This window comes from Panulirus ornatus, chromosome 16, assembly GCF_036320965.1.
Source record: "Panulirus ornatus isolate Po-2019 chromosome 16, ASM3632096v1, whole genome shotgun sequence".
NCBI lineage: Eukaryota > Metazoa > Arthropoda > Malacostraca > Decapoda > Palinuridae > Panulirus > Panulirus ornatus.
Genome location: NC_092239.1, coordinates 1,683,769 through 1,700,154, shown reverse-complemented (window position 1 = coordinate 1,700,154; position 16,386 = coordinate 1,683,769). Strand labels below are relative to the sequence as shown.

The 16,386-nt window shown below is 43.6% G+C and overlaps 1 protein-coding gene across 1 annotated transcript; it reads right to left on the bottom strand.

Moving 5' to 3' along the window:
- Positions 1-1,692: 1,692 nt before the first annotated feature.
- Positions 1,693-9,666, bottom strand: LOC139754013 (bestrophin-3-like). The gene is made up of 8 exons (XM_071670979.1): positions 9,511-9,666; positions 7,379-7,561; positions 6,747-6,857; positions 5,765-5,936; positions 5,013-5,142; positions 4,458-4,696; positions 2,785-3,018; positions 1,693-2,539 (listed from the first exon to the last, which is right to left on the bottom strand). Exons 2-8 carry the CDS (start codon positions 7,444-7,446, stop codon positions 2,363-2,365), a joined length of 1,131 nt encoding a protein of 376 aa, XP_071527080.1. The 5' UTR covers positions 7,447-7,561; positions 9,511-9,666; the 3' UTR covers positions 1,693-2,362.
- Positions 9,667-16,386: the final 6,720 nt, after the last annotated feature.

The following is a 16,386-nucleotide window of genomic DNA, read 5'->3' as shown; positions in this document are numbered from 1 at the left end:
AGTGTCGCTCTACCATGCGCCCTTCTGTCAACACATGGCCGTCAGCAGATCCAAGTATCGTCATCCTGCATTATAAACCGAATCTAGGAGGCAGCAGCAACCTCAACATTCAAGTACATAACCAGCACAGATTTTCCTCAGCGTTAAACCCGATATTTCACTTCCTGTCGGTAGTACAGGCACATGCTAAAGGGAATGTTCTCTCTCTGCATCAGCTACTGTGAAACAACAGAAATGTGCAGTCTTGGTTCTTCATGTTCTGAAGGTCTCCATCAGGCTGTGCTCTCACGTTTCTGTCTACCTGCACCAGCTGTGCTCCTCCAGAGTCTATTAGTCACATTCTCTTCTCATCTACTGTCAGTCTCACCTACTGACAACTTCTCCTGTCTCATCTATAGTCATACACTCTTCTGTCAACTTCCTACATGGAGGTTCCACAGTCTGTGTGCTGTTCATTGCAGACGGTGTGTACAACATTGTGTGGCCATCTGTGTTTTAGTTAGTGTTCACAATGCTCCAAACTCTCTTCTTTAATCTGCTTACCTTCCCACCTGCAGCATGTTCCTCTCTCTAAACTACTGTAAATATCAGACGGTTACAATAGGAATCATACATTTGACCCACACCTGCGAGTTTTTCCCCAGTACATAACTTCCGAATCATCCAGTAGCTAGAGTACCTGGTTTCCAATTTTTGCAATCTCTTTTTTCAGCACCGCCCGCTTTACGTTCATCAGGCAGTTTTCATTCAGAAAGCCTTTGTTTACATTCATCTTGGCGACTGTGTCACCAAGTAACCTTCCTGACGCTGGTATACAAGTCATCAGCGTAGGTTAGTTTCTAGCAGGTCCTGAAGGTTCCTCAGATCTTTCCTTTTGGTTCTTAGAAAAGACTACCACACTTGCCACAAACGTTAGCGTGTGCGCGCCTATGTGCGCGCGTTCAAGTAATGATGGATTATTGGATTCGATAAAATTTAGTCTTGCAAGTCAAGCGCTGGAGTTTCCAAGGCTATTCAGCGCTCTGACGGAGTGTTGAAATCTGCTGTGTGCAAGATACTGTAGGACTGCCCGTCTTATGATTAAGCGTTACCAAGGTGGACTGTTACTCCCGGTATTGGCGATGTGGCAAGTGTCACGCAGGAGTGACGTGTCGCGTCTCTGGTTAACTAGTGTCAAACATCTTTTTATAGCGGCGAAGACATTGCATCGAATATCATACTGAGCAAGTAGATGTTGACTATACTTAATTCAACAGAAATTTGTGAGAAACAAAGGTTAAACCTGCTACTGTGACAGGAGAAACACCAAGTCTTTTGATATTCATCGGTAAACTCGCTTGCAGGATTATTAGGTCAGCTTAAACTCTCCTTTAGAGTTAGGCTGCCCCGAGGGTGTCCAGCAGACAGAGGAGTCTCCAAATTTATTTCCTACCTTCTGCCAGTCCTCGAGTTAATTAACAAGTTGCTCCGTGGGTCGCATACCAAGCACGTCTGACCCGGCCTCACCTTCTCTTGCCCTGGCCTGCAGCTCCCTGGCCTGTACCCTTCTGGCCTTTACCTCCTTGGCCTATACTTCCCTGGGTGTAGGTCTAACCTATACCACCTGGCCTGCAGCCCCACAACGCTCATGTATCTTAAGTGATCAGACTAGGGGCAGTCTGCAGGAAGTGTACAGTACAAGCCAAAGACCGATGATAAAGAATACTTTATTGCATAAATATCACAGTTTTAAGTTAAGGTGACTAGAAGTAATGATATGGTGATCATATTGTTGCTAATAATAACGGGTGGGTGTCTGGGGTGGGGTATGAATCGAGCAGGGAGATGGAGGAGGGGTAGCGAGATTAAAGAGGATAAGGAGAGTGGGACAGGAGGAAGTGGAAGGGAATAGGAAAAGAGAAGGTAGGGATGGGGGAGAAGAGAAGGAATGGCGAGGCGATAGGGGAGAGAAAAAAAAAAAAGAATAGTGGAGAGAGAATGAAGAGGGCAAGGACAGAACGAGGGAACGAACAAGAATGTAGGATGAGGAAGAAGAGAGATAAAGGAAAAGGAAGACAGGCAGCAGATGGGAGTGACTGCGAGGAGAAGGAGATTGGGAAAGGGATGGAACGAGAGCGAACACTGGTCTCCTTGGGCAGGATCACTCCAAAAAGCCTCCCCCATTCCCACCCATTACCCACTACTGGAGACTTCTTCGCTCTGGAGGCCCACCACGAGGAGCTCATCATTGGAGGCCCACCAACAGGAGGCCCACTACTGGAGGCATCTTCCGAGAAGCTTCCACTGGAGGATTCCAATAAATAGTCACCTACTATATTGTCTCCCTCTGTAGAGAACTATTCCCTCCTGGGAAATGCTTGTGCTACTGGTCCCGACTGGAGGGCCCCACTAAAGGCTGTTTCATGAACTGCTCTTCATTCTCTGCTATGCCGGAAGCCCCTTCCTGGTCGGAGGCGTGTCCTGGTTCCTCCTCCCTGTATGCCCATTGGGTTGCTGCTGTGTACTGGCCGTAGCGCGTGTGGCAGAGCACGAAGGCCGACTGGAAGAGAACATAGTCATCATGGGAGACTTATTCAACCCTTGGCTGTAACATGCTTCGAGTTATGTATGTGATAAATAGTTATGCCAGCTGTTTCATCGTCTGTGTGTATATACATCACCTTGTTTAAAGTAGTCTTCTTCCATCTCCTTGCTTACAATTTTCAAATGAATAGAAATTTATCAGCAGATCAAAATTGTTATAAATTTCCACTTGTAGACAACGAGACACGTGTATAAACATACTTGACGCGAGTTTTCCATAAATTTGATCATGTTAAACGAGTGGTCGTCGCTGCTGAAGGGGTTGAGGAGAGCGACGGCCACCTTGAGCCAGCCCAGGTAGAAGATGAGCTCGAGGAGTGCAAAGATTGGCACCACCATGTCCACCTCGTGGTTGGGGTAGTGGAGGCTCTCGTCCAAGAACTGCTCGCTCACCAGCGACACCAGGAAGTACGTGTACACTGCGATCGTCACCACCTGTGGTGGTAGAGAGACAAGGGGTTAGATTGTGGCGCCAGGTGAGGAGGGAGACTGGTAGGGGACAGGTGGGGAGGTTGACTAAAGGGGCAGTGGGAGTGACGGGAAGGACAGCTGCAAGTTGGGAGACTGCGTTAGGGAACAGGTGGGAAGGCTAGGTTACAAGGGGACAGTGTTGCTAACATTCTTACTGAAATTTGCCACAAGTCATTCGGCTGCTGACACTTTACCTTACGAAACGCCATTCATATACATAGAAATTTACCAGATTTGGTTAGAATCTGAAAGTATAAACAAATAGTAATTAGGAGCAGCTACATGTAGGCCACGTCATTGCAAGTAGAGACTGAACAATAATTACATAATGCATATCATGAAACTCCTCTGGGAGAGTGGTGGCACCAGACCCACACACCATGTGCCAACACCCAATAAAAGTCAAGCTCAGGTGATTACAACCAACTGCCAGTGAACAATGGCTGCAGTAAATCAAAATGAATTGGGCTGTAATTCCCTTGTTTTGTCAAAATCATGGCTATTGGCTTAATCCAAAATAGTGTTCGTATAAAGAGGAGGATTAATGTATTTTGTTCTCATTAATGATAATTGCTCAGGTTATTGTATTTCAACAGGCTGTTGGCAGAGCACATGCGGGAGGGGAACAGAGCACAGCACAAGGACAGTATCTCTGGCAGATACTGAGCTTGTACAATGTTGCGATACACGTGTAACAACTGGTAACCTGGACACCTGTTAAAGTAGAGCTCCTCAAGTACAAGTGGAGTTCCTCAAACTTGTCCTGCTAAAGTCAATTCTGGGAGTAACATCTTTGGTGCATACGGACGTGGTAGAAACTAACCTTGCTGAAGTGTACTAACCAATCATGTGTCATCCATGAAAAGATGCAAGACACCAAAATTATGGGTAGCTCTAAAAGGTCCATCAAACTTAGAAATCTGCCAATATGTGGTATCCTGAAAATGAGTATTGGTTCCCAGAGAAGATAAAACCTTTGAAACGTGTACCATCCTCCCAGATGGGTAGTACCCGACCAGATAAGACAATATTCTCCTTACAATACAATAACGTTACGCTTGTTAAGTAGCTTCCTGGAGGTTATACAACGAAAATGTAGTCCTCTAAATGTTTATGGATCTCCAAAATGAATGTCGGCATCCAGGAATTAGAATAACCTGTTCGGTATGCATTGATCTCTCAATCACAGTCTCAAAGGTATGATAGCATACCAGAGATCAGCCTCCAACATGCTCATGAGCCTCCTAAAGCTGTTAATCCGAGGATGTCCGAGCCTTCTATGTGCTAGGCAATCTCCCAGAAGAGTTCCAGTACCCTAAAATTGTAACTCAACGAACATGCGACTTTCCAAAAGTGTATTCATCTGCTTTAGGTGTAGGAAACGAGGGAAAGTGAAACATGACCTGGGTATACAGGAGGGGGATGTTGTACTGGTGCCAGTCGAGGACGACCTCACACTGGCGACGGAGGTCGACGATCTCCTTGACCAGATCGTCCTTGCCAGCATCAGTCTGGAGGAAGCCTTCCTCCCTGGCGCTCTGCACCAGTTGGCAGCACCACGTCAGAGGCACCCACTTAGCGATGTTGCTCCCGTAAACCGCCACCTCCACCAGTACCTCACGTTCCTCCCCAGTCACAAAATCTGCAAGTGAAACATTATGTAAATTACAAATGGTTGAAAAACGAATAACATTTGTGGCCCTAGGCCAGAATGAAGCATAGTAACATGACATGTGACAAAGCAACAAGAGTGTGATAAAATGGTTTAACAGTTGTCATACTTCATGCCACGTAAAGGATGTCTTGAAACAGATTAGTTCAGTACTTACTTGTGTGGAGGCCATGGCTGGGTACTGTCCAAGTCATCTTCAGTCAGTCTAGTGTGGACATGACCTACCTCGTTAACAGAACAAGTGACACTTACTGGGCCAAACTGTCAAGATTATGGCAGGACCTACTTTCATTGACGAGGCTCTGGGAGTCTGGGAACCTCTTGCGGACGGGATGAGAGATGTGGGCGAACACCATGCAGTACGTCAGGTTGATGTAGCGGACGATCCGAGTGCGGACCTCAAAAGCTCGGCTGTCCTGTTGAGAGATAATGGTGGTCAAGAGGTCCTGCAGCATCTGTTTATAACACCTTCACCAGCATCGTGACCGGTGCTGACGGCAGGGGCCAGCACCGCCCTTGCCAACTAAACTACTAGAGTTACCTCCAAATTTGTCACAATTAACCTATATCCATCATGTGATCTAAAAATGGTGGCCGTTTTTTCATAGTCTTTGCAGTTTTAGACCAAAATTGAGAAGACTGACTGTTGCCTTTTCATTTTCCGTGTGATCATGCAATCACACGAGGATCACAATTCTCTTAACCCAGTATTGCCTTGATCATTCCAGCACTGTCTTGTCAGACTTGAGTATGGAAGCAATCTGAGTAAATGTATGTATAGATTTTCCACACATGGCGCGACAGACTGAAAAGAGCCGTCACAATACCCATATAGCGTTAGAGGTATGTACACCTAACAGGTTCTCAATTATAATTAAACAAGATTTACATAAAACTACGACAGGCTTCACTCGAGGAACTGCTTCGGCTGACAACCTTAAGTGATCTTTAAGTCAGAGTGAATATCTTACAGATTTAGAACGACACAGAGGAACCCATAAAGTGGTCAATGTGGAGGAGAACAAGACACAGACTCACTGTTCCTGGGATGTAGGTAGCGAGGAGCATGGCGGTGCTAGTGTTGTCTGGGAGAGCAAGGCAGATGTTCCACCAGCGGCTCACCACCAGCCACACGTAGAACACCAGCATGAAGGACACAGGGACCTGGTTCCGGTACCGGCTGATCTGCATCACGAACTCCTCGAAGATCCTGGATAAGAAGGGTCAAACATCAGATCAAGGGCACCACCTCTGCTCAGTGGACGAGATTCTACCTCCCCGGCCCACACATGCTGGTGTATTCTAAGTATATCATCAAGGAAAGTTAGAGAATGTAGTAGCTACGTCGTACACCAAACAGTTGTCCGTAATGAAGATATCACAAAACGGAACGAATCCCTTAGAAAGTACTGTATTGCCAGTGAGCGAAGGACGTGTAAACGAGACATTTTACATAGGCCATTCATAAAGGTTCAGAGATTTGTCGAGTTATATGAACTTATCAGATATGAAATTAACTTTTCGTCGGGGTCGAGTGGCGTACGAGGTAGCCAAGGCCCCTTAAGTCATGTCTAATCCAGTATATCTGTACCTTGATAGTTCGTCACCCCGGGTTTTAGCCTCAAGTCACATCACCGACCCGAGAAAGTTATAAAAGATGTATAGATTACAACCCATGACGGTCATGTAAAACTAAAGGTCTAAAATTGTTTGGGACAAATTTGCCAGCCATTAGTAGATTACTGCTGGGATAGACAAGAGTTATGAAAAATGAAATACCTAATCAAGCATATTGAATCAACAAATGAATATACTGAACTAGATCATCAGTAGATTAAGTATTAAATATATTTTTTTTCGTCTGCCAATCTTAAGAACTGAACACCAGACGGGGAGCCAAGGCGACTGTCAGTCCATAGAACCAGTTAGGAGCAGACCACTGTCAGAACCAATGCATATATAGGATTTGAGAGTGAAGAACCACGTACTACAAGTCCTGGAGAATCAGGGAACTACTTACTTCTTATCTGGGCCGTCGAGGTTGAAGCGGTAGAGGCAGGAGATGAAAGTGTACAGGAGACAGTACACCAGCAAGTCCCCCCACACCACCTTATACACGCTGCCCCGCCATCTGTCAACATCACTATAGTTAACTTTTGTAAACATTTCTCATGCTGACACACCTTACAAGCCAAGCCTTTTACGGATATCTTTATATTTTTCTGTTGAAATTTTATTCTAGAAACAAACTCGTAAAAATGAATATGTAAAGTCTCCCAGTCACGTACTTGTGTTCTATGTATAACATAAGGAAACTTCTCTAATGATTTCCAATTTAGAGTTGTGTTAAATCATCAAAGTCTAAGCCTCACCAGATGATATAGCAAAGGTAGTCCAGGGCTGTGCGATGAGGGATAGTAGATGAATTGTGTCCCAGTGCTTTTTGGATGGGGGCCAGTAGTAGGGGTTGTGCCTCACTGCAGTGTGGATGGGGGTCAAATTTAATGTAAACAGAATTGCCCAAATACCGTCCTTGAAGCGGCTGCAGCTCCCCTGCAGGAACTTTTCTCCCCCCCCCCCTTCCTCTCAGCCCTTCTTCCCCACCCTGCCACCTTCCCATTGACTAACTGGTCGTGCCCCTGGCAGACCCACCTGAGGAGCAGCCTGACCAGGAGGCACCAGCTGCTGCTACCGATGGTGTTGGTGTACTCCTGTGTCATGATGACGTCTGCAACACACACGATGACCACGAGGGAATCCTGGTAAGGTCCTGGAGTTCAGAGGTCAGGTCACCAGGGAGGAGGAGTCACCACAGAGCCTCACCTCACAAGGTGTCTGCAAGTAGTCACACGACAGTTAGGTTGGTATATAAACCAGATGTATGAGAAGAATATACACAATTTAGAGTTGCCAGTTACAGCTGGTAAATATAACTGGCACACATTCTAAATAACGAGTAAACTTAAAAGAGTTCCTCTCGAAAACATTTTCCTATTCTGACTTAGTATTGTTTTGAATTACAACTCTGGTAAGCTTAAGGACCAACCGAGGTCTTCACACAGATTTGGACGACGACGTGGCTTCGCGCACTGGAAGGCTGGGAAATGGTGGTCACCCGAGATGACTAGGTGCCTTCTTTTTGTTTCCAGGATTACGGAAGTCTGGACTAGTGCAGAATGTCAATTTGATAACGGTCAAGAATGTGTGGTAACTCCTCCGTAAATGGAAAAGGAAATATATAGACCAACTACTAGATATCAAAATGCCAAGTTGGATATACTTGATCCCCTTCATCTAAGGCAGGAGGACCCTCGCTCCACAGACCAGCGAGCAGCACTTACCAGCGATGGATGTTTTAGAGAGTTCCAAACTCGTGTGTTATAGTAGCCAAGAGAAACAGCAAGAAACGTCTGGAGCAATTTTGTAACGAATCCAAATGTTAGCGTTGTCGTCTCCATCACACGACCAGTGTAGAATCCAAGTGCTTTGCGGGAAATATGAGCTTAGATTCCAAGTATCTATGACGGAATTGAAAATTGGAAACCTATTTGTACGAACACATTACAAGGAAACAAGCCCGACGAACAGCATTTTCTCAACATTGAGTTACAGGCAGATTAAACCTTGTTAAAAGAATGCTATCGCCTTTGGCAGCCGGTACATCTTTGTGGACGGCCATTGATGGAAACAAGGTCATCTGACGTTTAATGACGCCCACACAAGAGAATGATTGTGGGTCAGCGACCTTTACTCTGGTGTATACAAGAGACGGTGATAATGCAACACTTTCAGTTGTGCAGAAATATATAAAAAAAAAAAAAAATTGGTCACAAAACTTGCAAATTAATCAAATCGGATGTGTTACTTTTCTAGAAGATGTAACGGAGGTTAGGTTAGATGAACTTAGGTTTAGATAAAGATTTTTCCTTTGCAAAATTCAATATTTGCATGTGGTGTAATGGTTCTCCCGAGGTTTCATCCAGTCAACGTACGGGTACTGGACATGTCAACCAGTCAGAGGCAAGCCACCCAGATCACCCAGGTCTCGTCTCGGTACGACCATAGTCATCACCAGAGTCGACCAAGATAGAAGTGCCAACATCAAAGACCGTCGTCCCGAGTCTGCTAACCAGTAATTTGTTGGTCGTTAGTTCAAGTAACCAACCAAATCACAAGCATAATTTGACCACACAGTGATGTCACCAACTCAAAACTGGTAGTTATTGTCTGAAAAGCACAGTATGGCAAAACGTTTTCCGTGACGTCAAGACCACTGTATTATCCAGCCAAGTTACGCAAACACTGGTGTTGTCACCTAACGAGTAATTTTGCCAAAACCAGAATGATAACATGTGACCACCATCACCACCCAACCTTCAGTCACTACATGGTCTCGCGTGTCGTCTCCAGTACAACAATGACTAAAGGTAAACAATCACGTGTCAGCTACTCCACGAAGTATTAATGATACACTGTACAAAAAGATGCCTCGAGGGAAGCAGGTTTATAACCAGGTATATCCACAACTGTTGTGCCTCTAGAACAAACAGTAAACCCCAGGCGCCCCTCGCATATTATTCGAACTGTATATCCTCTTGTATTTAATCATCCAATGAAAAAGTTTAGTTCCTTCTTGTTATTGCCTTTCCCTCCATACCCTTGCCAGACGTAACCGTTCCATATGCCAGATTTCGTCACCACAATATGGCTTAAAGCCCACGTGAACACTGTATGCAACATATACCCACGCAGAAGGTCAGGACATGACGGTGTATGATACTCGCCTTCCACAGATAAGGAGGTTAAGCCGGGTTATACTGCTGACCACCTGCCGGAGGACTTAGCCACTCACGAGTCTGGACAGCGAGTCGCAGTAGATCAAGGTCCCCGGCCGTCATAACCTCCGGTCATACTCGTCTGGTGGTACATGAAACACTGTTCAACCATCACTGAGCGATACCTTCACAAATGAGCCTCAGTAGCGGCCCCAGGGAGCTGCGGTACACGGGCTTCGAAGCGTTCCGTTCGTCTGTATCTTGCCATAATGTTTTCTTCAAAGTGTTGTTTAACAGCGCTATCAACTAGGTCATCTAGTGATCATTTGTCCTTGGAGTTTCCGTTCCTCTTCTATCTCCGTCATTCCTCTTGAGATTACATAACGACGACCAATTTGCCGATCAAACCCCAATATAAGGTTGAAAGATGAAGTGAAACATCATATTCCGACACCAACACTGAACCGATGAATGAAGCAGCTTCGAGAACTCCACCTGAGGTGCGTCGATACTTAATGCTTTGTTGTCTGCTTGATATCCTGTGGTCTGTGGTACAGATGATGATCATCAGTCAACCCAAACGAAAACGGAATAAAGCTCGCTGTTGATTTAATTTCGCTTCACTTTTGATGATTATTCGAAATGGATAAAGAATTCGTTAGATCGCAGTCTGGGAAGCAGACTTTATTAAAGTTAGGGAAACTCACTTCATGTAATAAACGTTCTAGTTAGTTTCCCAAAGTGCGGTTCAGGCTCTGGCTGTTTATTTGTGCTTGATCTTATAGAATACTTATAGAGCTCACACCACCATATAACTTGACGTTCATGGACAAGTAACATCATTTGAAACAAACCTTCGATGGCTACTTAGTTTATAAATATCAAAATCTGAAATCGAAAGCTAAACTATGTAAACTGGTCGTTAAACTATATATATATATATATATATATATATATATATATATATATATATATATATATATATATATATATATATATGATGAGACTTTTTATTATTCATGTTTCATTATTTTTCTCTAGATATTTCTGAGTCTCTTAGAACTAGAGGACATTACGGGGCTGGAAGTGACGCTGGAAGTGTTGGTGATAATGTTCATGTATGGACCCTCCTCAGGAGAGCGTCCATCACAACAGTTGTGACGGAATTTCTTCAAAAACCGGACACCAGAGATTCCTGTGCCAAAATCTGTTTTGCTCGAGGTGTTCAAACCAACTGATGTGGTTTCTGGTAGCAAATAAACCTGGCTTAGACTTCTTGTTGTAAGGATGTATCTTACATTTCCAGATGTCATCTGGCCCATTAGCAGTCAACAGCCATCACAGTAAATAAGGCAGTTGGTAAAATTGTTCCAAGAATAATCCCCAATAACAATGTCGTCTTGAGAATGATGACACACGCTACGGCGGATGATAACTGTGACAACTTTATGGAATGATTTCTCGAGAAAAATATATGAAAACATTATAGTTTTTCCTGTAGGTTAGAACGACGTCTCTGTGTACGGTGAGTGACTCTCTGAGAACCTCCGGAACAGAATGTAAACATTCGGAACACGTAACAAGTAAGACCGAGGCTGAGGCTCTGAGACTGTGGCTCTCAGGCTGAGGCTCTCCTGTTAACATGGTTGTAATGACATGCAAGTTCCAATGGGTCCCCATGCGACAGGGGACGACATTTCCCGTTATAATCTCCTGATGGTGTGTGTTGTTGGTGACGCTATTACCAGTGAACGACCTGTGTTACTGGTGAAACATAATTACCAGTTAAATGGCCTCAGCTGCTGGTGACGTAATCACTCCCCGTGAATAGCCTGTGATGATGGTGGGGTATCACAACAGCCTGCTGTAGTATTACTTCACCAAAAGTCAAAGCGACGACACTTCAGGAAGTGTATACAAGACGCACGTTAGCCCAGCTCTGTATACCATCTTATCATAATCATAGTGAAGAGAGCAATATTACGATAGCGTCCTGTGCTCAGAGTACTGCAGAAGAGATACAGTATACAAAGGTAACATGATATTCCTCCCGAAAGCTTCACATTTTCCACTCAAATATTCATTGTCCAGAACAACTTTCCTGGCTTGTTGAATATGCTAATGTAAGGAGAAAATTTCTCTTTAATGTTTCTCATTGTCGGCTTCTGTACAACTGATGAACTGATGAAAATGAAAACAATATTTTGAAGATATGTTGTCTCCTCTGTTTATACTTGCTTGATTCTTAGTGTTAACTTTATATTGTTATGTTCCATATTTGTGTAGCTTTGGCCGTAACCCAGGCTCCACCTGGCTCCACCTGGCTGGGTCCGTCACTCACGTCTCAAGAGCCACTGGTTCCACCTGGCTCCACCTGGCTAGGGTCCGTCACCCACGTCTCAAGAGCCACTGGCTCCATCTGGCTCCACCTGGCTATGAATACATATTTTGAGAAAACTCATCAGGATTACAAACACTAAAATGAAACTTGAATGGCAGAGGAGAGCTGAAGAGGGAGGGAGATTAGGAGAGGATAGTAAAAGGAGGAGAAGGAGGAAGTATGGAGATGAAACCTGGAGGACTGAAGAAGAGGAGAAGAGACAAGGAAAGAACAAAGGGAATCATAAACTAAAGAAGAGAGAAAATTAGAGGTAGCAACAAGAGAAAAGAGAAATTGATGAACATTTTGAAGGATGATGAGAATTACTTAGAACCTATCAAAAAGACGGAAAGCATATGATATGGAAACAAGAAGATGATATGAAGATGACGCTGTAGAGCAGAGAGGAAAATATCTGAAGAAAATTAATGAAAGGAAGACAAGAAAAGGAATTAACGTAAAAAGATGGTGAGGACACACACACACACACACACACACACACACACACACACACACACACACACACACACACATACATACACAACCTCATCACATACCACTCGTGACTTGAGAAAAAAAAAGAATGAGGCGTTCTGGAGAAGCTGGAGGCTCTGGAACATCTCCAGTAGGGAGATCACACCTGCCAGCGGTGTCCTCAGGTGATACATGATACTCGGAACATCATCAGTACAAAACTGAGACAACAGACACCTGGAGGAATACGATATATAACATAGTAACAACACATATTTGTGGCTCCGCAGAGGACAGTGGTAAATCGACAATTATCATGAATACAAAAGTGAGACTAGGATCTACTGGATCTACTGGATCTACTTGGTGAAACACTGCTGTATATATATATATATATATATATATATATATATATATATATATATATATATATATATATATATATATATATATATATATACCCTAGCCTGAGCTAGGTATCCATTTCATCGACCAACCTCCAGGGATTGATGAACAGCTGTGTTGCCTGAGGACCTGACTGCCATGAATAAGATTCGAACCCATACGTTCGCCCCTGGGTGCCCCGTGAATACGTCACGGTCAGCAACGCTAATCGCTACACCACGGGACATCAGCAGCAGCAAGTGGTCGTCAGGGTCACGAGGAAGACACACACGTTCATGTAAACAATGTCTTCGATTTTCTGCACACGTTAGTGATACTTCAAGCATTAACGACAGCGCGGCTGAGGCTCGAAGCAAAACCTGTTGACGACCTGTCTAGCCCACCATGTGAGGCTCCTCGAGGGACTTCTGGACGTAATTGGAAAACTGGAAAAAAATCTGAGCCAACAACAGTGGATACAGGTTTAGGGGCTCTGTGGAAATTGAGATTGTTTTCATGTTTCCAATACATGAATTATGGAACTTGTGGAAGACGTTTATATATATATATATATATATATATATATATATATATATATATATATATATATATATATATATATATATATATATATTTTTTTTTTTTTTTTTTTCAAACTATTCGCCATTTCCCGCGTTAGCGAGGTAGCGTTAAGAACAGACAGCTGGGCCATTTAGGGAATATCCTCACCTGGCCCCCTTCTCTGTTCCTTCTTTTGGAAAATTAAAAAAAATTGAGAGGGGAGGATTTCCAGCCCCCCGCTCCCTTCCCTTTTAGTCGCCTTCTACGACACGCAGGGAATACGTGGGAAGTATTCTTTCTCCCCTATCCCCAGGGATATATATATATATATATATATATATATATATATATATATATATATATATATATATATATATCTTTTTCTTTTTTCTTTTAAACTATTCGCCATTTCCCGCGTTAGCGAGGTAGCATTAAGAACAGAGGACTGGGCCTTTGAGGGAATACCCTCACCTGGCCCAATTCTCTGTTCCTTCTTTTGGAAAAAAAAAAAAAAAAAAAAAAAAAAAAAAAAAAAAGAGAGGGGAGGATTTCCAGCCCCCCGCTCCCTCCCCTTTTAGTCGCCTTCTACGACACGCAGGGAATACGTGGGAAGTATTCTTAATCCCCTATCCCCAGGGATAATATATATATATATATATATATATATATATATATATATATATATATATATATATATATATATATATATATTCGTATATAGATCTTTATTTATATCATGAAGATATTTAGGAAAGGTTGTTTACAAGACTGCTGTTATCTAGCTGATTGATCCCTTTTCAATACCTGTTATTTTCCCACAAATCATGTTGGTTTCTGTCCAACTGAGAATTTCTCTCGTTATCACTGTCCTCTGGTGTGGATGGGGAGGTGGCGTTGGCCAGGAAGTAATCTGGTCGCAAAACTCGTATTTTTGTAGATGTTGTGATGCAGACTGGTAGAATGTGATGCAGACTGGTAGAATGTGATGCAGACTGGTAGAGTGTGATACAGATCGGTAGAATGTGATGCAGACAATATTATGGCCAAGGATCCAGCGCTGTATACCACCAAATCAGCACTAACAGTAGAAATTCCACATACTTACAGACGCGTCGTCGATGTATAACGACCATTTTCGATAAATAGAGAGATTAATCTGATCCATAAAAGGAGATAAAAAATTTGCACAGCTACTCTGGCTGTCATGGCCTCAGTGTAGGGCAAGGAGGGAGGGTGCGTGGCCTCAGTGTAGGGCAAGGAGGGAGGGTGCGTGGCCTCAGTGTAGGGCAAGGAGGGAGGGTGCGTGGCCTCAGTGTAGGGCAAGGAGGGAGGGTGCGTGGGGGTGTCAAATGTTGGCCGGTAAAGTAATCAAGGTGTGTCTGGGAGGCGCCACCTGGAGCTCCTTCAGACAACAGAACGTTGAGACATGACCAGCCGGGTAGCTACTGTGTGTGTGTGTGTGTGTGTGATTGGGTCGGGGGGTAGATTGGATTAAGTGTGTGTGTACGCGTGAAGTGTGTAAGTGTGTAAAAGAGTGCTTACGAGGCTTAGAACAATCGTGTTCGTGTTGACAGGGGAGAGCGTCTAGCAATCACGTTTACTTAACACCGTCACACATCCACACAGTCTGATGGATCATCAAACATTACATGAATCATTTCAACAAACATATCACAGTGACCTGAAGCAGACGGAGTGAAAGACTTGTATATTTTATGGATATTTTCTGATTGTTTAATTGCATAGCGTCATTCACTGCAGCAACTCATGTGAAATTTGTATGTCATTTTTTCAAGTGATGACAGAAAGGATGGGTCGCCCTAGTTCTAAATCAGTTTTATGAGGCGAAAAATCAAATTAGGATCCCAATGATGATTCTGGTTGATGTGTGTGTGTGTGTGTGTGTGTGTGTGTGTGTGTGTGTGTGTGATGGCTATATGCAACTAGGCTAAGCGAAGCGCCAGATGACGGATGAGAGAGTGGGTCAACCGGCATCCGGTCTTTTATAATGACATATGAGTTGATTGTGATGCTAGAGTTGACACGAACAAATCTATGACCAACTGACGGATTGATGGCAGAGGTGATGTGGCTTACCGCCTCCCGTTCACCTTCACAGAGACACCTGAGTGTGTGTGCTGCCTGTACTGTCCTCTGAAAGTCAGCACTGGTCTTCGACAGCCTCTGTGGTCGCTGGCTCTGCCTGAACTATTGGCACTGCTCAAGGTTTTCAGTCATGATGATGCTTCTGTTGTGATGATTCGAGTCTCCCCTCGCCCGCCCCACCCCTAACCATGATAACCATAGCCAAGGATGAGCATCATTTTTCCAGAATCATTTTGGTTGTGTCATGTCACATTACCTTTGACTAGAATCATGTTACATCACCTCACGTCGTGGCATCTCAAGTCAGCATGTCATCACGTGCTCCTGTGCCTTGTGACGTCATATTGCGTCGGATCCCAGGGTTACGTTACGTCAAGCTGCGTCATATCTTGGTTCACTGCGCCCCGTCACAATAACCTATTCCACCCTGCACGATGTCACAGCCAATCACGTTTCCTCATGTGCTGTAACCCATTATCGATTCGTCCCCTCACATGAGACGTCATACGAGGCGTGACATTAACCAAACTTGCGTTGTTTTCAATAACGTTTTATGACGTCACAAAATGCCACATGGCATGATATAGTGGCATATTGTCACAGGTTACGGTGTGACACATTTTATAACATGCCAGTATTATTGCTTCAGGCTCCCTGCTCATACATTCAGCACTTCACACCACTACTCTGCCTGGATATAAAATGCAAAGGGGGTAAAAATGTATATTGGCCAGAAAAACTAACAGCAAAAATATATTCATTGGAAGGGGAGTTAGTGTTTGTAATGTATATGATTTTATTTCTTTTTAACTATGGTTCGCTCCCAGCTGAGCTCCCGCTTCCGTAATATATATATATATATATATATATATATATATATATATATATATATATATATATATATATATATATATATATATATATATATATATGAGTCAGCAGATAGAGAGGAAACACATGAAATTCCCATGAAAATGCTT

Bases quoted from the DNA above. Each gene is read 5' to 3' on its own strand.
- LOC139754013 (XM_071670979.1), bottom strand. From the start codon at position 7,446: ATGACACAGGAGTACACCAACACCATCGGTAGCAGCAGCTGGTGCCTC. The intron at 5,937-6,746 runs GTAAGTAGTTCC...CTTCTTATCCAG, and splicing joins CTCGACGGCCCAGATAAGAA to GATCTTCGAGGAGTTCGTGA. The intron at 2,540-2,784 runs GTATGTTTATAC...GTTCTCTTCCAG, and splicing joins TTATGGAAAACTCGCGTCAA to TCGGCCTTCGTGCTCTGCCA.